The sequence below is a fragment of the Labeo rohita genome, chromosome 11 (assembly GCF_022985175.1).
Source record: "Labeo rohita strain BAU-BD-2019 chromosome 11, IGBB_LRoh.1.0, whole genome shotgun sequence".
NCBI classification, from domain to species: Eukaryota; Metazoa; Chordata; class Actinopteri; order Cypriniformes; family Cyprinidae; genus Labeo; species Labeo rohita.
Window position 1 is genome coordinate 23,706,272 of NC_066879.1, and position 26,594 is coordinate 23,732,865.

Consider the following 26,594-nt stretch of genomic DNA (forward strand, 5'->3'; position numbering starts at 1 on the left):
ACTGGGATCGTTTGAAGCTGCATTTAAACTCGGAAGTTCAAACTCGCGGGCACCGTAGAACTCCACTATATGGAGATAATTCCTGAAATGTTTTCTTCAAGAAACATCATTTCTTTACGACTGAAGAAAGAAAGACATGAACATCTTGGATGACAAGGTAGTGAGTAAATTATCTGTAATTATTTTGTTCTGAAAGTGAACCTCTCCAAACAATTTTGGTTACCACTGACTTTCATTTTATAGAGAGAGAGAGAAAAAACACATTAAATAAGACATTTCTCAAAAAAAAAGACAAATTTGGAGTGACTTCAAGGTGAGAAAAGTTTAACATAATTTTAATTTTAGTGTGAGCTCTTTAAAGTCATCCAGCTGTTTTACATTACAAAAGTTCAAATTACTTAGACGTGTAAATTCAAATTAGATCGAATCTTGTCAATGTGCAAAACTGCTTTCTAATGAGAAACGTCTGGCTTGTGATGTACAATATAAATAACGCGCTGGCGCCCTCTTTTGATTGAACCTTGAAAGCTATTTAGTTTTGCTGTAACCAGGGACCCCAGCCAGACCCTCAACCAATAGATGGACCCAAAGTACAAAAAAAAGATATTAACTTAAGGAACATTTACTCATTTAACAACGGATCATTACTTAGAAAGTGATGTAATAATTCACAGTTACACGTTATTAAAATGCATAGTACTTACTTGTTAGAATATAGATAGCTCATTGTAGTTGTACTACTAACTTTAACATTTTTTGAGAAATATATATACACATGTATTTTTTTTTTTTTTAAAACAGCTGTGAGTACGTTTTATAATAGTGAGAGTATCCTAACATGCAACAGTTCTCCAAGCGAACCGCGCCCACTGAACTCCAGACTCCTCCTCCGGTGTGACAGTACGTGCCCTGCGTCTCTGCACTCCTCTCTTTCCCCTACACACCAGATACATCCAGACCACAGACATGGCTCCATAAGGGTGCACATGGCGGCTAGCAGCCATGAACCAAAAAACAACTCACCAAAAACTACAGATGCATCTCCGATTTGATTGATTTTCGATTGATCAACTTCCACATCCGCTGCAATATTCTTCAATCCGGTTTTCAGCATTCGGGAGAGGCTGCTTGCTTGCAACTCTCTCTCTCTCTCTCTGTCTCCATTTCCTCCAGACAATTTTACGTTCTTACTCAACCCGAAATAACAGTAGATATCATATTGTAGAACAACAGTCATGGGTGTCCAAGGTTTCCAGGAATACATTGAGAAGCATTGCCCCAATGCCGTGGTGCCGGTGGAGCTCCAGAAGCTCGCCCGAGGGAGTCTGGTCGGCGGCGGCCGGCAGAGACCCCCTCAAACTCCGCTCCGGCTGCTAGTGGACGCCGAGAACTGCCTGCACCGGCTCTACGGCGGCTTCTACACCGACTGGGTGAGCGGAGGCCAGTGGAACCACATGCTCGGGTATCTCGCCGCCCTCGCCAAAGCCTGTTTCAACGGCAACATCGAGCTGCTAGTGTGCTTCAATGGCGCCCTGGAGAAAGGCCGTCTCCACGAGTGGGTCAAGCGACAGGTGAACGAGAGGCAGACCGCCCAGCAGATCGTCAGCCACGTCCAGAACAAGGGAACCCCGCCGCCCAAAGTCTGGTTTCTGCCCCCGGTGTGCATGGCCCACTGCATCCGCCTGGCGCTCCTCAGGTTCCACATCGGGGTGAGTAGCGACAGATTTGCTCGTTGTGTTTTTGACATATGCAGCCATTAGCTTAGCAGAACCGGACCCAGATCAAGTGAAGTGCTCGTCTTACAAGACAGTAGGTTGGCAGCTAGCAGGTGTCCTAGACGGATTGTGTATCTAGCTTAACAAAAACATCTTAAAATGATTTGCTGATGGTCTTAACGTTAGCTGGTTTAAGCTGGTCTCAGCCTAACCAAGCTGAAAAGTTCACCAGACCACTCTGAAACCAGGTAATCAAATAGGCTGTCAGTGAAACTGTTTTCCTCAGATTTGAATCATGACCAACCCTGGTTTTCATGTAGCATTTTTCATGTATACAAACATGTTGAAACTCAGATTAAGCTGGTTTCACAACTGAAAAGTTTAGTAGACCAAACTAGGCTGTTAGTGAAACTGCATTATTCATATGTAAACCAGTGTAGGCTTTAAATGATACACACAAAACATTAAAATCAAAGCATTATCATAGCAGCTGGTTTGTTTTTCCCTGACTGACCAACCTACAGAGTTGCAAATCAGCTCAGGCTGGTTTAAGATGTTTTTTAAGCGGGAATCCAACTTGTTAGAACATAAATATTTGGGTGGGTGTGCAGAGGAAGACAGGTCTTGGACACAAATCTGTATGACATGCTTCTGGTATCTGATCGGATCTCATTTCCACAGGCATTTGGGGAACATAGAGATGCCAGCTGTACAGGTCGGCTGTACAGGATGTTACTGGCATGTTGGTTTAGCAGATAGTGTTTTAGAAATTTGTTTAGAAGCAAATGCAAAACTGTGCCAGTCTATGTTTAATACTTCAGTGCATCTAACAGTGCATGCAAATCTAAAATATTAAACCTTCATAATTAGTTCACTGCTGTTAAATATTAACTATATATTTTTCCGCCTTTATGAGTTATAAATCAACTGAATTATGAGAAATCACAAGTGAATAATGAACGACATTAAATTTAAAAAGCAAACAATATATTATTAGTTATTGCATATAACATTTATAAATATTTACCTGGATCCTCAACGATAATTAAAAGTGCAACGTATGTCTACATGTTAATAACCTCATGCATAAACAACCAAATACAAACCTCTCAGAATAGAATAAAAACATGCATTTATGTATGAATGCTGAAACGAAGCCATGTAGTAGAAGGTTGTGCTGGCAAAAGGAAGCGCCGCCTCTTCTCTGCTGTGATTGGCTGATGTGTCACGCTCTTGTGACACAAGAATAGTAAGCACTGCTCTGTGATTGGTTGCATGCTCCCTGCGTCACTTCTGCTGAGATTTAGCAGCCGTACAGGCTGCGACTAAGTTTATGGGCCCTGTTTTGAGCAGAGAGACATGACTTATTAGAATCTTGCCTGTGAGTGCTATTTGCGTTTTATTTGCAAAGGACTTTCAGCATAATGTGTATGTATAGATTATTTTTCATGCAGGCATAGAAAATTACACTACTAGTTTTTTTTGTTACTCACCTCCTGTTCTCATTGGATCAATACAGAAAATACAAAATGTGGGGAAGGATATGTAAAATATGATTGATTTAAAAATGTACATGTTTGCGAGTCAAGCCTTGTGAACATCCTCTTGCTCAGTATATAGTTTTAAAATTCACATCACGGCCAAGAATCGTTTTTTCATTGATTCATTCAAATAGTGCAAATCGATTAAAGCATTTGAGAGAGAAACCATTATATGATACAATTAGAAACAACATTTCCCAGACTAATCGTGCCTCACATCCTTTTGTGGAAATCTGTGAAACCCTGCAGTATAGTCAATCTCATCAATGTAAATTTGTTTTTGTACTTCTAATGAGGCTTTCCGTAATTTGCTTCCTCACTCAGGTTGTCCAGACCATCGAGGATCATCACCAGGAAGTGATTGCCTTATTTAGAGAAAATGGGTTCCATGGCCTGGTTGCCTATGATTCGGATTACGCCCTTTGTAACATCCCTTACTACTTCAGTGCCCATGCTCTCAAACTTAGCCGCAACGGCAAAAGCCTCACCACCAGCCAATACCTGATGCACGAAGTTGCCAAGCAACTTAATCTCAATCCAAATCGTTTTGTCATTTTTGCTTCACTTTTAGGTAGGTTCATAGGCAGTTTCAAGTCAAAATGACATTTACATTGGCTCTATTTGCCTAATGCATGTTCTTAGTCGTATTGTAAATGATTCAGCTGTGCATGTGCTGTGTTTAAAGGGAATCACATACTGCCTGATGAAGACTTGGCTGCCTTTCACTGGAGTTTACTTGGACCTGAGCATCCTTTAGCATCCTTGAAGGTAAAGCCACTTATTGTTTGGTCTCTGCCAAAATGTACTGCTTGTCATTTAGCTGTGTTTATATAATTCCAAGATTTAAAAGCACCGTTTTTACAAACATGCATTCAATCTGGCTTCGTTGTGGTATTCCAGTTGAATATTCTGTTCTGCTTTTAAATACATCACATAATGGAAATGAATGTGTTGTGTATAACAATTCAACTACTTCAAGGTTTTCTACACTGACTAATAAATGTTCAAAGGGTGCAAAAATAAGACTTCGGTTCTCATTAGATTCCCTCAGTTACAAGCCGCTGTGACCAGTTTCCTTGACAACCAGATTGAAACGAGGTCTGGCAAATAACTTATCAGGACCATGCAAAATCACTTCAGCATTGTCCTCAACGTGTACCCTTTTGGTTTTAAATACTTGGCCTTTGAATCACGCTCAAACAAATCAAGCACTGCAATTATAAAGGAAAGAGTTGAGCTGAGGAATGGCTTCATGCATAACCTTCTGTTATCTTCTTTCAGTGTTGGTGTTGCTTGACAGATGGCTTCATTGATTCACTGTGAGCTAGAATAGAGTGGGCTATACTCAGTTTGGAATCTGACTTGCAGATCCATACGTGCTTCTTTACTTTTTGTCGTTATCACTCTCAAATCATTTTTGATAATGTCTGTGTTTGTAGTTGGTAATTAGGTGCGAAGGCACCTATTGTATCCATTAGCGTTCTTATTCTTCTTCCGTTTCTTCTGCTCTGGAAATTCATGGCAGCCCATAGAACCCCTGGCAGGAAAGTTGTGAAATTTGGCACACTGACAGAGGCCATAGCAAGTTTGGAGTCTCTAACTCTAACTGTGTAGCGCCACCACTTGTCCAAAGTTTCAATAATTTTATGCTAATAACTAAATCGTAAGGCACAGAATAAATATTCCTTTTTTTCTCTGAATCCTTGGTTAATGCCGAGTCGAATGAACACCCGAAATATAAAAATTGTAAGGTTTATTTTTCTAGTTTTAATACTTCGAAAAACCTACTTTTTCAAACCCATCCTAGACAGTCTGATCCAAAGATCAAAAATCACAAAACTGGTCTCTTTAGATTTGGTGCATCATGCCGAGTCGAACCATACCAAATTTTCCAATGTCAGCTATTTTGGTGTTGGCCATTTTGAATTTTGAAAAAAAAAGTTATATTTTGCGAACGCATTGGCGTATCCTTTTTTTTTTTTTTTTTTTTTTTTTTTAATATATATATTTTATGACAGATTTTCAAACAGTTTTTCTGAAAATACACAAAAAAAACCAGAATCCCACAAACTGTATGTATACAAAACAACAAAAACAACAACAAAAAACCCCCATATACCTGAACATGCACCAGATGAATTGGTGTATCTTAATGAAATTTGGTATGTGCCTTTGGCACTAAGCCCTGACAGTGCCCAAAAAGTTTGGGGGCAGCGCCACCTAGTGACCAGAAGTTATAAAGAAATTCTTTTTTAAATGCTAATAACTTATGATGAAATTGGCTTATTGTAATGAAAGTGATCTCAATATATTCCTTGGTTCATGCCGAGAAGATCGATACCGATTATGCCAAAACTGACCAAAATTCCTGTCCGCCTAGACTGTTAGTCTAATTTTCAACAAATTTGACTCAGATCATCTTCAGACCATGCTGGCAAAATGGTTACGAAATGGTTCTCGTTTAACGCATCAACAAATTTGCTGGAAAGATGCCAAACTGCATCTGAGGCTGTATCTCTGCAATGCTTTGACATATTTACACCAAACTTTGTATGGGCCATTGTGACCTCACACTGACCATGCCACATCAATTTGGTAAGAGCGCCACCTCTTGGTCTAATCATAAACCATTCTTTAACAAGACAGATTATCTTCAGACCGTGCTGACAAAAAGTTATGGATTTTATGTTGATAGCCTAAACTGAGCCATGATGCCAAAATGTCTCTGAGGCTTTGTCTTTGCGAAGCTTTGACATATTGACATCAAACTTTGTATGTCCTTGTCACCTCACACAGCACATTGATTTGATAACAGCGCCACCTATTGGTAAAAAGTGATAACATATTAAATCACATTACTAGTGGTTGTTTTTCTGATTTATTTATTTTTTTAGCCATTTGGACTAAAATGGTCTTAAAATGGCTTCAGTTACTCATTGTTTCATTTGCTCTAATGCTTGCTGCCTTGTTTGCCTAGTGCTTGGCCCTGTAATTGCTGCTTGCAGCTATATTTACTTGATTGTTATTGAATAAAAAGGGTATTGATATCCAGTGTCGGTTAAACTTGATATCTGTGTTTTTGTAAATGTATCAGATTGTACCCAGTCAGATATGTACTCCTATGATGCCCATCACATTTTAAGCAGAAGGAGCTTTTGCTGGGGGTGTGATGGGTTGTTTTCTCTGACGCAGGTCCGTGCCCACCAACTCGTTCTTCCTCCATGTGATGTCGTCATAAGAGCCGTGGCAGACTATGTCCGCAACCTACAAGATGTCCATGACCTGGAAGCTATTGCTAAAGACATATTCAAGCACTCCCAGGTAAGATAAGGGACCATGGTGTAGTACCTTTAACAGGATAGACCACTCAAAAACTGAAAATTCTGTTGTTTTTTACTCAACCCCATTTAGGGATGCATAATTATTTGAAATTATTTATTTTATCATTGTTTTGCAGTTGTATGTATATATATATAATTGCTAGCGCTAGGTAAAAACGTCTGCGTTTAACTATAAAATGGGTCTTTGATGACAGTATTCTATAAAAATTATTTGCATTCCGATTCTGGCATCAAAAGGCACAAAAATTGTTTTTTTTTTTTTTTTTTTTTTTTCTTATTCCATAGATTTTACCCATTTCCCTCCACTTGTTACCAGTGTTTTTCTGCCACCACTTTGTGTGTGCAGCTGCAAGTGACATAACAGTGAAGTCTACTACTAATTGGTCTATTAGCAACTTTACATGGCCTCTCAATCTAATGTTAACCTAGAAAAAATGTGCGCTAGTTTGTGCAGAGTGTGGAAGCTGAACAGTACCGTGCTTACTGCATGACAGATGGAGGAGTCAGTGCACTCACTTGCTCTTAAAATACTCAATTTTTGGTCATACAGATAAGAGTATTACATCTTTCAAATCTGTAAAGACTTACAGTACACTAATGCACTTACAATAACAACAAAACATTGCGCTTTTGTAAATTAATGAAAGCAAACAGGATGTGCTTCCTGCCGTCTCAGTCTCTGTGAGCTTGAGTGTGAAACTCTGTGTATACTTTTTATACAGATATGAAAACACATCTACAGACAGTGAAATGTCTACTTTCAAATGAATCAATTCAAATGGAAAACAAATATTCTCAGATTATGTAATCCATATGAAACATGCATATAGGCGCATCACTACTGCGAAGATGAGTCAGTGTCGCCGACTTCACCTCTTAGACCGAAAATAAAGAAGCAGTAGTGTCTCAATACATTATTCAAATGTTAATGCAGCCTCCTTACTGTTTTTTTCCTGACACATTCAAAATCATTAGCTTCTGCCGGTGTGCCATGGCAAGCTTTATGTATGTGCTTGAGCGTTTACAAGCTATGTAGGCAATTAAATCCTCATTATAATGATTTAAATGGTTTATTTATGAATGTGCGATTAGTTGACTAATGCTTAAAATGAACGACTACTAGTCAACCAGAAAAATCTTTTGTAGTTTGAGTAAATCTGTCTAGTTTTTGTGACAGCCACCATTTAAATGTTTATATTTCAAAAAACCAACTGGAGTAGAAATTTAATTATGCAGTTGTAACTTTATTATTATAACTTAACTAAGTATAATTTATGCGTTTGAATACAAATCAGTTCATTTAAACCTTCAGTATTACAGTGATGTATTAGCTGACTCTCATGTATATTTTACATTTGTTTATTTTTTTTTCTTTGAGAAAATTTGACATGTACTGTACCTGATATATATCCAAAATAATCTATATCGAATCAAATCAGAAATTGAATCGAATCACAAGCTTGTGAATCAGAATCAAATCGAATTTGTGTCAAAACCCAGCCCTAATAATTGCAAAATTTTGGGCCAGATTGTGCAGCTTTTTTGTAGTTTTTATTAGAAGTCACTTTTTTTTTTTTTTTTTTTTTTTTTTTTTTTTTTTTTTTTTTTTAGAAAAATCATTTTATTCATTTTATTCATTCATTTTACCTAAATGATGCAACCCTACCTGTCATTGTCATGACTTTCTTTTTCTTGTACAGAACACAAAAGAATGATTCAGCTATTTTGAAATGATTCAGCATGTGTTGAAAGTCAATGGGGTTCAAAAATAAATAAATAAATACACGTTTTTCAGTGTTTTGTTTTCTTTGTGTTCCACAAAATGAAGTTACATAGGTTTAGAACAATTTTGGGTTGAGTAAAGGATGACAAAATGTTCATTTTTGAGGAAACTATTAACTCCCAAAAACTGTTGACAGTATGTGCTAATTCTGTGGCTTTGCATTCTAGTCTCGAACCGATGACAAAGTTGTCCGTTTCAAAAAAGCAGTGGAGTATTATGCCACCGCCAGCAAGCCCCCTCACTTCCCCCCTTATTTAGGTAAGATAAGTCAATATTTTTGATTTTCCCTCTCACAGAGCGACATCTGTTCCTGTTGGTTCGTGCTTGTTAAATTCTTGGAGCAGGACTAGTCTACAAATGCTCGCCCGGTGTTGTGTTTTCCCATCTGTGTTTGAAGCCAGGTTTCAGAGGCATGCTCTGTCTTTTTCTTAACCATCTCTTAGTCTCAGCCCTCACAGTAATGTGAGAAATTTTCCCACTTGCCTCAGACCTTGTGTGCACTTGGAATGGCCGCTGTGCCCTGTGCATACAAATGGGCTTCTTTAGAAAGGACTCTCGCACAGAAAGCTGCTAGTCTGGAAAAACTCTCCTCTGCTTGCCTGAAAACTTTCAACAGGTTCATTGAAAGACTGTCAATTGAATATTATGAGATGTAAGCAGAATTCAATTAGTGAGAGCATGTTTGACAAATTATAGTAGTTGTCTTGTGGAATTATAATTGTTCTTATTTGAGTTCAGGCAGATTGACTCTTAAATGTTATAGTGTTGTTAGCATGGTATGGATGTGAGCTGTGCTTTATATACCTCACCACATCTCTGCCTACACATATTTTGAATGCATCAAGGTCAGCTTCCATGGTGGGTGGACGTGCGGTATAATGAGAATCTCAGGGCTTTTTTAGCATTTAAAAAATAAAATATCTTTTCTGGGAATGGCTGTTTTTCTTTCCAAGTTTCTCTACATTACAGTTCTTGCTCCAGAGATTAAACCAGACTTTTTTTAAACATATGTATGCCCACAGTCAGACCAAATCAGATGGGATTGCCAGCAGCACCGCAGATGCTTAACATTCCAGGCAAACCTGGGGTGAGTACCGTTCCACCATTATGGTCCACCCTGAATGACTCACACTTACCCATCAGTCTGACACATACATGTTTCTGTTCATTCTCCAAGGTCCAGCATGGCTATTCCGGCCCTCCGTTGGCCGAGCCTGTCCATGAGGCGGACCCGTCGGGTAAAGGGCTCCTAGAACAGAACAGCTACAGCAACATTCCTAACGACGGGAAGCAGCACACGCCGCTCTACGAGAGGTTGTCCCCCATCAACCCGGCTCACGGCGGCAACTCCAACCACACAGACCCAGCCTTCTTCACCACCTCGTCCACATCCTCGTCCTCCGAGAATGAGGAAAACACAGGCTCCACTGCCAAGTGAGTGACCGAGAACAAGGGAATGTATGTAGGATATGTTGACTTTGAAAACATCTTTTCAAATCATAAATTTAAACAAGGTTTTGAGGGTATAGATAATTTTGTGGGAGTTTTGTTTTAATGCCTCCTGCCGTTGCTTTTGCTACATAAAAATATATATAAATACAGTTGAGGTTTTTATATACAGTGATAGTTGTTAATTAGTCCCTTGTTTGTCCAGAACCATTAAACTGCGCACTGTTCTGCACAAATTCTTTGGTTTTTCCGCATTTTTGTGTATTTGAACTCTTTCCAACACGGTATGATTTTGAGAGCCGTCTTTTCACTCTGAGGGCAACTGAGAGACTCATATGGAACTATTACAGAAGGGTCAAATGCTCACTGATGCATTAAGCTGGGGAGTGAAAACTTTTGGAATTTGAAGATCAGGGTAACTTTAACTTATTTTGTCTCCTGGGAAATGCGTAACTTCTGAAGGGCAATACTAAATGGAAAAAGATATGATATTAAGGCAAAATAAGAAAAATGTACATATCTTTATTCTGTTCAAAAGTTTTCACCCCCTGGCTCTTACGGCATTGTGCTTTCTTCTGAAGCATCAGTGAGCATTTGAACCTTCTGTAATAGTTGCATTTGAGTCCCTCAGTTGTCCTCAGTGTGAAAAGATGGATCTCAAAATCATACAGTCATTGTTGGAAAGGGTTCAAATAAACAAAAATGCTGAAAAAACAAAATTTGTGGAACCTGAAGGATTTTTCTGAAGAACAGCAGGCAGTTTAACTGTTCAGGACAAACAAGGGACTCATGAACAACTATCACTAAAGAAAAAACACAGCTGTGGATCAACACAGTATTAAGAATCAAGTGTATGTAAACTTTTGAATGGAGTCATTTTAATAAATTTAATACAATGTGAAATATCTTACTCAGTTCAGTACTAAATAAAAAAAAATAACATGCATTTTGTATGATTCCCTCTTATTTTGGTAAAATAATTAACATTTTGCAGATTCTGCAAGATGTATGTAAACTTTTGAACTCAACTGTATATACTCTTCTTTTAAACTTTCTATTCATCAAACAATCCTGAAAGTATTATGGTTTTTACAGAAATATTGAGCAGCACAATTGTTTTCCGCATTGATGAGAAATGTTTCTTGAGCACAAAATCGGCATATTAGAATGAATTCTGAAGCATCATGTGACAATGAATCCTGGAGTAATGATGCTGAAAATCCAGCTTTGCCATCGCAGGAATAATCAATGTATAATTTATCCAAATATATTATCAACATAATAATCAGTAATAATTGTAAGATTGGTAATAAATATTATTGTCCCCTATGTAGTCTTTAAAAACACTAATAATTCAATAACGCTGTTAAAAGGTAATGTTTAGTAAATTACAAAATCAGTATATTGTACAATACAATGTTGTGATGCCCATTTAAATTTGTACTGTTTAGATTGAATTTATTCAGACAAAATACTATAGAATTTTACTTTTGGTCGTTAATCTGTTATGTAAATGTATGGCTTGTTGTCTGGTTGAATTTTAATATTGGTGCATCCATTTCATCCTCAAATGTAGCCATGTAAGTGACCATAAGGGATGGGACAAACAGAGAAACCAGATGGATAACATCCCAGAAGGAGACCATGGGGACCAAAATAAAGTAGGTTTACTTTTTAGCTTAATGTGCTAATATTATATGCTTGTTAAAATATAACTTGTTAGTGAATCTTAAAATGATAATGATATATTCATAAAATGAATTCTTGGATTTCTCTTTCAGTCTGATCCTTCTGTGACCTCACCTGTAAACCAAAACATAGAGGGCAGAGGTCATGTAGGGGTCAATGCCCAAATTCCATCCCTCCTTTCTATGCCAACAAGAAATCACATGGATATTACCACTCCCCCTTTACCAGTGGTAGCACCAGAGGTGCTACGAGTCGCTGAGCACAGACACAAAAAGGGCCTCATGTACCCATATATTTACCATGTTCTTACCAAGGTCAGCTTTAAGTTACCTGCATCTCAGCTGTAACTTTGAAACTGCTCCTTGTTATGGTTGACAGTGTTTGATGGTTATATTTTACAGGGTGAGATAAAGTTATCTGTCACCATAGAGGATGAAGCAAACAAAGACCTGCCCTCTGCCGTGCAGCTGTACCGGCCAATCCGTCAGTATGTTTACGGGGTGCTCTTCAGCCTGGCCGAAGCCAAAAAGAAGGCAGAGAGACTCGCCATGAGGAGAAATCGCCTTCCTGATTGTGAGTAACAGAGCTAAATTGCAACAATCAAAATTTTAAATGATCATAAGTATGACTAATAAGGAAAACGTTGTGATAAAAATGCTTTGAAACCACCAGTTTTTGTGTTTTTTAAGTACCAGTGCAATTTAATAAGCTATTGGCAATTTGGCAGATTTATGAATTACAACATTGTTACATAACCTTCTTAGAGTGACCATCTGTTTAATCTAATGAATATTCATGAGCCATACCTTAACTAATTTTACAAAAAAGCCAACGTTTTGAAAATATTTCTTTCTACATGAAAGATTGAAGCATCATGAAAGTTTTTTGTTATCTTCCCTAATGGTATTATTCAGAAATTTCAATAATAGGTCGTCCAAATTTTGAATGTCTAATATTAAAATAATTTCACATATAGTTGTTACTATAATGTTAAGGTTTGATGCAAATATGGTGTTAAAAATAACTTATTTTCTCCCCCAAAAATAACTACTCACACTTGGGGTAAATTTGCATTTAAATTGGTAAAAAAATGCCTAATTAGTATTACAGTATAGACTGGATTCTGGATTTATTTTAAGCACAAGAGGTTCAAATCAGTTCTTGCATGTTTTTGAATTTGTTAAAGGTATTCTGACATACTTGGAATCGGCTCAAAGTAAGAGTCAGTTCTTGGTTCCCAACCCTGCTCTTAACGCCTAAATTTTCTCCAGGGGCTTGTTGATGGCTGATTTAATTATTCAGAGAGTGCACTTGGGTGTTGACATTAGCTTGTTATTCTAGGCTGTAACTGGGCAAATTAATTTCAATAATTAGCATCATTCAAAAACTAACATTAGCTCTGTTAATGTTGATGTTCTTTTTTTCCCCCTCATTGGAAATGAGAATACATGATGTAAAAATAGAACAGGGAAACACTGTTATTCAGAAGTAAACACATACATTCATTTACTTGATTAGAGAAATTTTCGCTGAACCTTTCAAGGCAGGATAAGTTCACTTCCAGAAAAAGAATAATAATTTACTCACCTCCCTGTCATCCAAAAATTAAGGTTTCTGTGGAAAACATTCCAGGATTTTTTCTCCATATAGTGGACTTCAATAGTTTGAACTCCCAAATTGCAGTTATAATGCAGCTTTAAAGGGCTTCACACAATCCCAACTGAAGAATAATGGTTTTATCTAGCAAAACAATCATTCATTATCTTCAAAAAAAAAAAAACAACAACTTTTGAACCACAAATGCTCATCTTGCGCTAGCTTTGCAGTGCAAATGCAAACTTGACCCAGTTTTAATTTTGTTGACGAACAATTTGTCATAATTTTCGTCAACATTTTTTCACCAACGATAACGAGATAACAATACAAAAACTTGTTTTGAATGACAAAAACCATGACGAAAATCTACTGACACTTTCATCAACAAATCATGAATGGAGAAATACACACAACATGATGTTGAATTGTCCATTTTGACGACTATTCACGTAAACGCGCTCGGTTACGTCTTAGGTGAACGTAAGCAGTTGGGAGAACATCAGACATGTATTAGTACATTGCATCGGTGCGTTCAGTTTTAAAGGGACCGCAGCCTAATTTAGGTGCTATTGTCTGTGGCATTGATGTTGGCCAAGCAACAAAGAAAGAGAAAATCACTCACTGCTCTTGACTGAATCACTTTAGTAGCCCTAATACAAATGAATCTAAATTTATTTAAATAAATAAATATGTCTGCTTGAAAGAATGAAGAATGTGGTAAACAACTTGTTATAAAGAATGCATAACTAGCTTATTTAACCATTGGTATTTCATTGAAAAAAAGACCATGTTCTTGTTTCTTTATGAAAAGTGATTTCATTTAATATTATTTTAAAAGCATGCTGCTTCTCACAGCGGTTAAATCTGTCTATCATGATAAAACTTTAATATCAAACCTATACAAAGCGTTTGGTAATTTTAGAGAAATGCTTAATAAATGCATTACACTGTAACTAAACCAGTTAGATTTTAGCCAAATCTACTGTAGATTTAGTCGACTAAAACTAGAGTAAAACTGAAAACAATTCAGATGAATAATGACTAAAACTAAATGGCATTTTAGTCAAAAGGCTATGACTAAGACTAAATTAAAATTTGCTGTCAAAATTAACACTGCTTGAACGCAATGAATAATCAAGTTGGAAACGTCACATGTGCTTAGTTGTTCATCTGTGTACTTCGGATCAAAAATTAGGGTAGGGCGAAAGACTTCTCATTTTCAACTTCAAAATCATCCAACATCGTTGTTTTACCATTTTTTTTTAATAAATGACTTTTGACTTTCTTTGCCCATTCACTTTGTAAACATTGGGTTGGTACTTCCACTTATGTCACACTTGACCTTTCCAGCTTAACTACGTAATGTGTGAGGTTGAGCTGGTACAAGACGAGCATTTGTTGGTTAAAAAGTATATAGATTTCAAGAAAATGACTGATCGTTTCGCTAGATAAGACCCTTATTCCTCAGCTGGGATCGTGTAGAGCCCTTTGAAGCTGCATTGAATCTGCAATTTGGACCTTCAACCCATTGGCTCCCATTAAAGTCCACTATATGGAGAAAAATCCTGAAATGTTTTCCTCAAGAAACGTAATTTCTTTGCGACTAAAGAAAAAAAGAAAGACATGAAGATCCTGGATGACATAGGGGTGAGGAAGTGAACTAATCCTTTAAGTAATATATACTTTTACTACATGACTACTGAACGACTTATCTACCCATGATCCACTAATCCGAATAATTGGGCATTTCCCATAAAAATATTTCAATAAGGGAATGTTTTTAAATGTCTTTGGCAAATTCCCCAGTTAAACTTTTTTGATCTGTCTTTGTAGATCCAACAGTGATAATAAAAGAATGGGCTGCTTACAAAGGCAAATCTCCACACACCCCTGAACTAGTGGAAGCTCTTCCCTTCCGGGAGTGGACCTGCCCAAACCTGAAGAAACTCTGGTTGGGCAAGGCAGTAGAGGACAAGAACCGGAGGATGAGGGCTTTCTTGGCTTGTATGAGGTCGGACACTCCAGCTATGCTAAACCCTGCCAATGTCCCCACACCTCTTATGGTGCTGTGTTGTGTGCTACGGTGAGAATCTAAACAGCTTCTAAAATCTTGGAAAGACATAAAACGCACTGTGGAGTACTGTGTTAAATGCCTTCCTACAATTACAAATGGTTTATTCCATTGCAGAAAGGGTCTTCAGTTTCAGCTCTTGGTTTTTTGTAATATTTCACTCCTTTGTGTTTTACTTCAGGTTTATGTTACAATGGCCAGGAGTAAGAATTTTGCGTCGTAACGAACTTGACGCTTTCCTAGCTCAAGCACTTTCTCCTAAACTTTATGAGCCTGACCAGCTGCAGGACCTGAAGGTGATTTATGTGGAGAATGATGCATGAGAAGTATCCAGAGAATACCCACAAACCCACATTAAAGGCCCGTTCACATCAAAGCATATGCAACTTAACATAAAACAAAAAATACTCAAAAATACGCATTCACACAGAATCTGATTTGCCATTCTCTAAAGAAAAAAAAAGGATTACCTGAATACATGTTGTCGTACGAACATGAAACAGGAAAATTCTGAATAGCTGCAAACAATTGTTAGTATGCGCAAAGTATGGTAACGCATTTGTTTTTCTACAAAAAAAGGATACCTGAATGAATTGTTGGCATCCAGCAAGGTTTCTGCGGGTCTTAAAAAGTCTTAAATCACTTTTTGTGAATTAAGGCCTTGAAAAAGTCAGAGAAAAAAAAATCAGAGCAACAAGTCTTAAATTCATATGATCATGGCATTCATTTTCATGAAGGATAGTGGAACTTTCATATTTATTTGTAAAGGTGTACACCGTGCTTCCAAGCTTTATTTGTTTTGCAAATAAATGTTCTACATTTCTCATTTATTTGGTTACATAGTGTTTACTTATTTTCAGTTTTGCATATCCGTTTAAACTTTGTGTAAGTCATTATTTTATAGTAGGCATATAACATGGTGTATTATTATTTGTTTTGTTAATAAAAGTTTGTTACGTAAATGCTGTTAATTTAAAAGTGAAAGCAAAAAATGCGCACAACGCTTTTACAGGCTACTTAAAATTGAAGGAAAGTGAAGAAAAGTGGGAAAACCCAAACTAAAAACAAGGAAAAACTGCTTGACGCCAAATTGCTGCTAATTTGAAAGTGAAAGTAAAATGCGCACAGCGCTTTTACAGAAGGAAAGCAAAGAGGGAAAATGCAAATGAACTAAAAACAAACAATTGCTAGATGCTGAATTGCTGCTAATTTTAAAGTGAAACTAAAACTCGAACTATACTTAGAGAACATATTGCTGTATTGTTTTCCTTTTTTTTTTTTCTTTACATTTTTAGTTGATCTTAAAAAGGTCTTAAATTTACCCTCATAAAACCTGTAGAAACCCTGATACCCAGTTACATTTTATTGTTTTTTTGAACAAATTATTTTGTATCTACACTAAAAATTTAGATACCAAAATATCAATAAACATTTAAAATTCAATTATTAAATGAATACTCCATGAATGAGCTCATAGTTAAATTATTTGTTTTGTGTATGTGTTTCACATTCAGATTTGGTATGAATGGGCCACAGTTCTTTCCAGTTTATTTAATAATGTGGTAAAGATGTGTTTATATGGTAAAGTATTTAAAGCAATAATCCTTTTGTGTTTCAAAAAGTAGGGTTTTAGGTATTTCTCTGGATACTTCTTATTTTGTAAGAACGCTTGCCAGGCTAATTGGCCTTAATGCTTCGTAAAAGCATGTTTTCCTCTGATAGTCGGCTTTGCGGGAAAAGACACAGCATTTGAGCAACTTGAGTGCTAGGAATGTGGTCTTTTTGTGTTGATGGTTTACTGGCCTAGCTGAGCTGCTTTTTTCTGCTCATTTCAGTCTGTGAGCTCGTAAAAACATGTGAACCATCCACACTAGCTGTGCTGTGTCGTGGCTGTCCATGTCTGTCAGTTCTGTGCGCGCTTTTTGCTTCGCTGCTGCCATTGTTGGTCGCTCTCGCTGGAGTGGTTTGTGCATTAGTCTACATGTATGATTCGTTTATGCTTGCTTTGTGCTTTGGCCAGTGGGGGAGGGGGTTGTAATCTGCTGTATCTGCTTATTTAACCTTAAGAGCTTTGTTTGACTGTCGCTGTATGTGTCGCCTCCAGATTGATAACCTGGATCCACGCGGCGTTCAGCTGGCTGCTCTTTTTATGAGCGGCGTGGATATGGCGCTGTTTGCCAATGACGTGTGCGGACAGCCCATTCCCTGGGAACACTGCTGTCCGTGGATGTATTTTGATGGCAAGCTGCTACAGAGTAAACTCATCCGGGCCAGCAGAGACAAGGCCCCACTCATTGACCTCTGCGATGGTCAGGTACAGTCAGCACGGCACCACTGCATTTTCTTACATGCGTAAGAGGTTTAAAGCCATTACTGACATAATGATTTAACACTGAACTCAAACTGACACACCAGATTGAAGTACTACAGCACAAATGACTGATGATAGAACTGTGTGCAAGGGAGGGATTGAAACCAATTTTGGTTTCAGTACACTAGCAGCATCTGGTACTTCATTATTGATACTAAATTGATACCTGAGGCTACAAATAAACAACCTTGGGTGGCTGAAGAAACTCGAGTAGGGCTGTCAATAAATTTAGTAATTCTGTGTTAATACTTTGTGCTTTTTTGTAGGTAACAAAAAAGGTTTTGTAGGTATGTTTATGTATTTTGTTCTCTTTTAAGGGGAAAAATAATTAATAAAAGAAATTAATACTTTTATTCAGCAAGGACACATTAAATTCATCATTTGTGACCGTAAAGGCTTGTACAATTTATAATATGTAAATTATATATATATATATATATATATATGTATGTATGTATATGTATGTATGTATGTATGTATGTATATATATATATATATATATATATATATATATATATATATATATATATATATATATATATATAAATTTTATTTATTTATTTATTTATTTTACTTATTTTTTAAGACAAACATTTTTACGTTTCCACAAAAATATTAATCAATACAACACTTTTTATCACTTAAGAAATGTTTCTTGAGCACCAAATCAGTATATTAGAGTAATTTCTGAAGGATCATGTGACACTGAAAACTCGAGTAATTGCTGCTGAAAATTCAGCATTGCTATCACAGGAATTAATAAGCTACTGAAATGTTAAAATCTTTTAAATAATATTTGACAATATTACTTGGTGAGCATAAGTGAATTCTTTAAAATCATTAAATCTTATCGACCGCACACTTTTGAACAGTACTATTTACTGGAAATATAATTGTATAAAATACAGAATCCCCAAAAAATCCACTACAATCATATACAGTTGAAGTCAAAAGTTTACATGCACTTTGCAGAATTTGCACAATGTTAATTATTTTACCAAAATTAGAGGGATCATACCAAATATGCGTTATTTTTTTTTAGTACTGACCTGAATAAGGTATTTCACATAAAAGACATTTACATATAGTCCACAAGGGGAAATAATAATTGAATTTATAAAAATGACCCTGTTCAAAAGTTTACATACACTTGATTCTTAATACTGTGTTGTTATCTGAATGATCCACAGCTGTGTGGGGTTTTTTTCTTTGTTTTTGTTTTTTGTTTATTGACAGTTGTGCATGAGCCACTTGTTTGTCCTGAACAGTTAAACTGCCCACTGTTCTTCAGAAAAGCCCTTCAGATTCCACAAATTCTTGGGTTTTTCAGCATTTTGCTCACTGATGCTCCAGAAGGAAAAAACATGCATTAAGAGCCAGGGGGTGAAAACTTTTTGAACTCGAAGATCAGGTTAAATTTAACTTATTTTGTCTTCTGGGAAACATGTAAGTATCTTCTGTAGCTTCTGAAGTGCAGTACTAAATGGAAAAAAAACATGATATTTAGGCAAAATAAGAAAAATGTACACGTTCATTCTGTTCAAAAGTTTTCACCCCTTTGCTCTTAATGCATTGTGTTTCCTTCTGAAGCATCAGTGAGTGTTTAAACCTTCTGTAATAGTTGCGTGTGAGTCTCTCAGTTGTCCTCAGTGTGAAAAGATGAATCTCAAAATCATACAGTCATTGTTGGAAAGGGTTTAAATACACAAATGCTTTTTATTGTAGAGCAGATGGCAGTTTAACTGTTCAGGACAAACAAGGAACTCATACTATAAATATACAAAACAAACAAAAAAAAACAGATGTGGATCATTCAGGTAACCACCGTATTAGAGAGTATGTAAACTTTTGAACGGGGTCATTTTTATATATTCAACTATTATTTTCTCTTGTGGACCATATGTAAATGTCTTTGAGTTAAATATCTTATTCAGGTCAGTACTTAATAAAAAATAACATGTATGTTATGTATTTTGGTAAAATAATTAACATTTTACAGATCTTACAAGGTCTATGTAAATTTTTGACTTCAACTGTAATTTGCATAGCAAATATATCTTTTTCCACTTTAAAGATGTTTTTTTTTAAATGCTACTTTGAGCTTTTGGTCTTTAGTGCACTTTCGTTTATGGCACTGTAGCTCACTGTAATTTATTGCTTTGCACAATATATACTGTAATATTTACTCAACTGTTAACCATTAATCCACAATGTTGAATTTGTTGATAGCTAATTTCACATTATACACATTATGCCTTTTTTATAAGGATAAAATTGTACTTTAAAGTCTGGGTTTGCAATGCAACCAAGCTAAAATTCGCACGTGTCGTTTTGTGGTCTCCAGAGTGAACTAGTTGCCAAGGTGGAGAAGATGCGTCAGAGTATCCTGGAGGGTCTGAACTTTTCTCGGCCACCCCAGCCGCTCGCATTCCCCCCTCCACCTCCACACGCAATGCCTTTCTACCCCCCCAACAGCACCTTCTACCCTCCACCTCCTCTGCCCCCATTGCAGGGTAGGGGCAGGGGTATGCCTGGTAAGAATGATCGCTAGACTGGTTAACAAACATAAGCAACATACCAAACAGCTCTTCATTAGTAGTTGACTATTTTGTGGCTTAGTTGTGAAAATGTTTCAAAGAAAATATATTTTTTTAGAAGTAGCATGTGAACACCATGTAAGTCATGTTTGTTACCAGGCTGTAAAAAGGAGAAGCAAATCACTGATTGGTTTTGTGAACTGATTCTTTGCATAGACCTGGCTTAAAGGGATAGTTTACCTAAAAATGAAAATTACCCCATGTTTTTCTCCCCCTCAAGCCATCCTAGGTGTATATGACTTTGTACTTTCAGACAAATACAATTGGAGTTATATTAAATATCGTCCAAGTTTTATAATGGCAGTGAATGGGCATTAAGATTTTGAAATCCAATAAAGTGCATCCATCCAGAAGAAAATCATATACACCTAGGATGGTTTGAGGGTAATCATGTGTAAATCATGGGTTAATTTTCTTTTTTTATGTGAGTTGTGCCTTTTAAAATACATTGCTCTCTTGAATGTGATTAGCTGAAACCACTAAACCTGTTTGACTGGACTTTTAAGGATTCAGTTTCCTCAGAGTTATTAAAGTTATGTTCATTCCTCTCAAGTAGGGCTTCAAGCCATCCCCTCACAGGGTGGCAAGCTTGAGATTGCAGGCACAGTGGTGGGTCAGTGGGCTGGTAGTCGTCGTGGAAGAGGAAGAGCCTCGTTTCCCATTCAGGTGGTGTCAGTTGGTGGACCAACCAGAGGGTAAGCATTACGTAATAGATAAAATCTTGCATTGTAATTGTACTCTTGCAGTTGTCTGTCATTTAATATCATGTTCGTAATCCTAAAATACTGCAGTTAGTAATGCTTTTTTTAATTTAAATTGATTGCTTTTCTTTGAACAGTCGTCCAAGAGGTGTGATTTCTACTCCTGTTATAAGGACCTTTGGTCGAGGAACCAGATACCACACTAGAGGGTTCAAGAGTCAGGTAACATACCAGGTGAATCACATTTGTTTTTCTACATTTTATAAAAACAACAATACATATACCAATGTTCAACATTTGGGGTCAGTAAGATGGAGTAATGGCTATTGCAAATTCATCTATGTCATCAAAAAAAAAAACCCTAAAAAATCGTACTGATCCTAAACTTTATAATTGTATTTTATCAGTTCCAGGGGTATTAAAGCCTGTTTTTGCCAATGAAAAATAAATAAATAAATAAATAAATGAATAAATGAATAAAGGTAATTGTGACTTTTTATCTCACAATTCTGACTTTTTTCCTCAGAATTGAGATATAAACTTGCAATTCTGAGAAATAAGTCAAAGTTACATGATATATACAAGATATAAAGTCAATTCTGACTTCTTTTTTTCAGAATTGCATCATATAAACAATTCTGAGAAATGGTCAAAATTGCAAAATAAAAACTTGCAATTCTGACTTTTTGCACAATCGTCTTTTTTCTCGCAGAATTGTAAGATATAAATTCGCAATTTTGAGAAATAAAGTAAAAAATTGCATGATATAAAGTCGCAGTTGTGAGTTATAAAGTCAGAATTGCGAGATATAAAGTCAATTCTGACTTTTTTTCTCAGAATTGCATCATATAAACAATTGCGGGAAAGTCAAAATTGCTAAATAAAAACTTGCAATTCTGACTTTTGACAAGTTTACATATTGCAATTACTTTTTTCTCAGAATTGCATGATACAAACTCGCAATTCTGACTTTTTTCTCAGAATTGAGATATAAACTTGCAATTCTGAGAAATAAGTCAAAATTGGATGATATAAACTCGCATTTGCTTGAGTTCTAAAGTCAAAATTGCAAAATAAAAACTTGCAATTTTAATTTTTTTTGTAAGTTTACATATTGCAATCCTAACTTTTTTCTCAGAATTGTGAGATAAACTTGCAATTCTGAGAAATAAGTCAAAATTGCATGATATATACGAGAGAGTCAATTCTGGCTTTTTTTCAGAATTGCATCATATAAACAGTTGCGAGAAATAATCAAAATTGCGAAATAAAAACATGCAATTCTGATTTTTTTTCGCATTTCGATTTTTTTTTTTGTGAGCTTGTACCTCGCAATTGACTTTTTTTTTTTTTTTTTTTTTTTTTCTTAGAATTGTGATAGAGACTCGCAATTTTCACTTTTTCTTTTGCGATTCTGAGAAATAGTCAAACTTGCATGATATAAGCTCGCATTTGCGAGTTCTAAAGTCAATATTGCGAAATAAAAACTTGCAATTCTGACTTTTCTTGCAATTGCGAGTTTATCTTGTAATTCTGACTTAACTTGCAATTCTGAGAAAGTCACAATTGCGAGATATAAATTTGCAAAAAAAAGTCAGAATTGCGAGTTTGTATCTTACAATTCTGGAAAAAAAAGTAAAAATTGCGAGTTTGTATCAAGCAATTGCAAGAAAAAAGTCAGAATTGTGGGATAAAAAAAAATTGCAATTAGCTTTTTAAAATTTATTTAGTGGTGAAAACAGGGTTCCATACAGGGGTGAGACGTCCTGGGTCGTATAAAGAAGTTATTCAAATACAGTGTATAGTTATCAGTGATGGCATAATTTTTGATGGAAACTGACGGTAAAAAATGGTGCAAAATTAATTTTAACAGAGCAAGCCTGCATATGCTGCCTCAACCAATGAAGCGATAAAAGACCGAAAGAAGCCGAAATTGGTGACCAAAACACCACATCTGTCCTTGGAAGAGTCCACGGCGGCAGAGAACGGCTTGGTGGAGGGTAAAGAGGCAGACCAGCTCAATGGGAACGAAGGGGAAAGCAGGGCTACAAACCAACCTGAAAGTGCCTTTAGCAACGAATCTAAAATGTGCAATACAAATCCTCATTTAAATGCACTAAATGAAGACGGCGAGGGCCGCAGAGATGAAGCTCTGGGCGCCGCCGTCTTAAAAACAGAAGAGTAAACCTATTTTTATAGAGAGGGTGAAGGTTGATGGAAGGTTACGTGTTAAGGAATATCTGGAAGGATGGAAGGCCTACAGTTGGTGTACATTTTTTCCTCTCCGAAAGCGATAAATGAGGACTTACGAATTTTTGAAATCCCTCTTCGACGTTAAAACCACAAAGTAATGATGAGGAATCCTCTCGGTAAAACATAGATATACAAGTCATATAGAGAATCTTACCAGTTTAATGATGAAAGACGGTGTTCTCCCTCGTCGACGATATTACGTGTTTCAAAACTGGTTACATGAAATGATTTTACTTTCTCGATGAAATGCAGAAACCGAAATACTGATCTTCATTTGCCAGTCTTTTAGTTTTAGTAAGTTGAGATTCAAGTACCATATATATATTTGCCATTGTAACTGAGTTTGTATCGTCACGGTAAATGCTTTTTTATTGTTTGAAAACGTAAAACTCACGATTTGAAAAAGACTAAACCAAGAACGCATTTCTCACGTGTCATCACTGTGAGTTTACTCGTGCTTTCAAATGTGCGGTTGTTTTGGCATTGAGTAACTAGTATTACTACTGCATCTTAAGTTCTGATGATTTCATTATGTCATACATTAGCGATTATAGGTAATATGTCAAGAAATGGTTAGAAATATCTCACGAGTTGCAAATGAGCTCTTGAAAAACACCAACGTCTCTTTGCGTGTCAGAAAATGCCATGCATCAGTGATCAACGATTAATGTGGTTTCTTGAATCAAATGTAGCACATTAGTACAACTGTCAGCTAAACTGCATGGCTCACGATTAAAAGAAAAAACAAAAAACAAAACGGTGTGTAGTTATAATGCATGTTGTCCTATTTCTTCCTTCATTACAAAATACAGTGCCCATCTGCAAATTTAAAAAGGCTGATAATCAGTAATAGTCCTATTAAAGGTGTTAACTGTTAGTCAGTAACTGATTTGCGCTAACCTTAAGTTGATTATTTTTGTGATTTATTGACCTCTGTTGTATTTACTCCAACATTATCTAGCCACTTTAAATATTGTTAATCCTGGTGTACTCATCACTGTATACATTATTGTTCTCTGTTGCTGTTTTCCGCATTCATACTAGCAGACCATTTCTGAAAAAAACAAAATCTTTGAGAAAAAAAATGGCTTTGATCTTAAATTCTCCCCCCTTTTCTTAGCTCGGAACAAGAAACGTTCGACCCTCCCATTTGAGACTTTAGCCTAAGCAAGTACACTTGTAATCATTTTGATGTTTACTTTAGTGTTTCAGAACTTATAAACGTACTTCTAAACGAGAATCATTACTTCTCCATCTAATCCTGATGCTTTTCATTGCACATTAGTGATCAGAAATATGGTGTATTCCCCTCAGTCCCCTGCCGCAAGTCTAAGTAGGTTACCTTGATGTAAGTTGATCGGAGTTTCTTCCTAACTTATGGGTTGTAAAAGAATGAACTACTGTTGGGTTTGAGTGATCGTTGATGGTTTGTGGTGTGATGTATTTGAAGGAAATTGAATGCAACTTACAATGCTTAATAAAAGTCTTTATTCTTTTAGAATAATTGGTTTTGTGTACGTGTGATTCTTCTCAAGCTTTCCTTGAGTTGCACTTTTCCAGTGATTTCACAGCGTTACAGCTTTGCTTCAGGTTGCGGATGTTTTCAGCCCCCTGCTGGAGAATAAACTGTCAAGTCATGTTCTTTAGTAAGACTTTTTGGTTCCGTGAGAACAGCAATGTTTGATAACAGAACTGGTCTTAAAAAGCTCTTAGAGTCTTAAATCACCCTTTAAACAAATTGAGGCCTAAATTCATAATGACATTACATTTTTGCATGCAAAACTGTTTGTTTTTTTTTCTTCCAGTACAAGTGTTGTTCTTAAATCAAGATACATTTACTTGAGATGCACATTGAATATCTGAAGTCTTGTTTTTGAGAAACTAAAAAAAAATAATAATGTGAGCTTATGATTAAAACAAGAACATGAAAACTTGTTTTCTTTTCAAATTAAGTTAAGATTTTTCTGAGCCCACTGGCAGATGTTCTTGTTGTATTCATAAACTCACTTTATTGACCAGTTTCTCAAAAAACAAGATTTGTCAATGTATCTTGATTTTAGAATCTTTTGCACTGCAAAACAAAACCAAACCGAGAGATCACTTTTTTTTTTTTTTTTTTTTTTTTTTTTTTTTTGCTGTGATCAGATACTGTACAGAAGGTACAGTAAAAGTTATTTACATATTTTAGTGGTTGGGTGCAAAGTTGTGTTTTAAAGCTTTGAAGCATTGCTAATACAAGATGTTTACGTTTAGAGATCATAGTAATGTATTGTGTTCCATTTAATTTATCCCTTATTTTTTTTTTTTTTACTTCATCTTAAAGAATCTTGCATTTACATTTACAAAACCCTGAATAACTATAAACCGTAGTAAATATTTCACTAAATATTTACATTTATAGCCTAATTACGGACTTGTTTTTTATTGTGTAAAACAAGTGTCTATTTTAACCTAGTTTCTTCCTCTTTTTCTGAGTTTGACTTGATAGCAGGCCTGAGAACCATAAAAAGTTGTGACATTTAGCACACTGATAGGTGGAAGTCTGAACACTGCTGGTAGTAAATCTCTATTTATCTAGCACCACCAACAGGTCAAATGTGCACTTACAATTCAGGTTGTAACAACAGTGTGACCCTAGCTAAACCAATTTGGTTTTAATATTCAGCAGCTAACTACATTTAACCATAGATCACTGGTTTATATGTTTATATATATATGTATATATATGTGTATATATATATATGTATGTGTATATATATATATATATATATATATATATATATATATATATATATATATGTATATGTATATGTATATGTGTGTGTGTGTGTGTGTATATATATATATATATATCTATGTATACATGTGTATATGTATATATATATGTGTGTATATATATACTTGTGTGTATATATGTGTATATGTATGTATATATATATATATATATATATATATGTGTGTGTGTGTGTGTGTATATATATAGAGAGAGAGAGAGAGATGGATATATATAGAGATATAGATATAGATAATAATGACAAACACTGGTGGTCAGTCATATTTACATTGTCATTTTTATTTATTTTTTTATTTTATTTTTAATAATACTATGATGTATTGGCACGAAACGTGAATTATTTCGACCATGCTATAATGGTACATTTGCTTAAAAATGATTATGGCTTTTGAGTAATATGTGCCATGCATCTTTAGATTCCGTTGAATATGCAAAGTATGATGAACGATGCCAGTTTTAACATCGTCGGCCCTATAGCCTTTTAAAGTTTATTTATTTTGTAATTATTACTATTATTATTTTCATTTTTAATTTTATTTTTTCGTTACAGTTTTCTTGAGGATACCGTTTCTGTGTAATGTTTGTCTATAGTTGCAATATTATTTACTATTATTCGCGTCTTGGTTTTAATTTATTTCTTCCTGTGACGTTTTCCTATATTTAAAAAAAAAAATGTCAGGTTTTACAACTGCA

At 35.7% G+C, this 26,594-nt stretch overlaps 1 protein-coding gene across 3 annotated transcripts; it reads left to right on the forward strand.

Annotated features, from left to right (window-relative positions):
- The first annotated feature begins 908 nt into the window (after positions 1-908).
- Positions 909-24,611, forward strand: LOC127173054 (constitutive coactivator of PPAR-gamma-like protein 1). 3 transcript variants are annotated; one of them, XM_051122678.1, is made up of 17 exons: positions 913-1,709; positions 3,581-3,827; positions 3,942-4,024; positions 6,449-6,577; positions 8,548-8,638; positions 9,403-9,467; positions 9,558-9,814; positions 11,406-11,490; positions 11,611-11,832; positions 11,920-12,091; positions 14,948-15,197; positions 15,367-15,481; positions 17,290-17,499; positions 19,901-20,090; positions 20,707-20,848; positions 20,992-21,088; positions 22,728-24,611. In XM_051122678.1, exons 1-17 carry the CDS (start codon positions 1,236-1,238, stop codon positions 23,037-23,039), a joined length of 3,141 nt encoding a protein of 1,046 aa, XP_050978635.1. In that variant the 5' UTR covers positions 913-1,235; the 3' UTR covers positions 23,040-24,611. The 3 variants fall into 3 exon arrangements, with proteins under 3 accessions (XP_050978634.1, XP_050978633.1, XP_050978635.1); XM_051122677.1 differs by having other exon boundaries at positions 909-1,709; positions 9,403-9,814; positions 20,710-20,848; XM_051122676.1 differs by having other exon boundaries at positions 911-1,709; positions 9,403-9,814.
- The last annotated feature ends 1,983 nt before the right edge of the window (positions 24,612-26,594 follow it).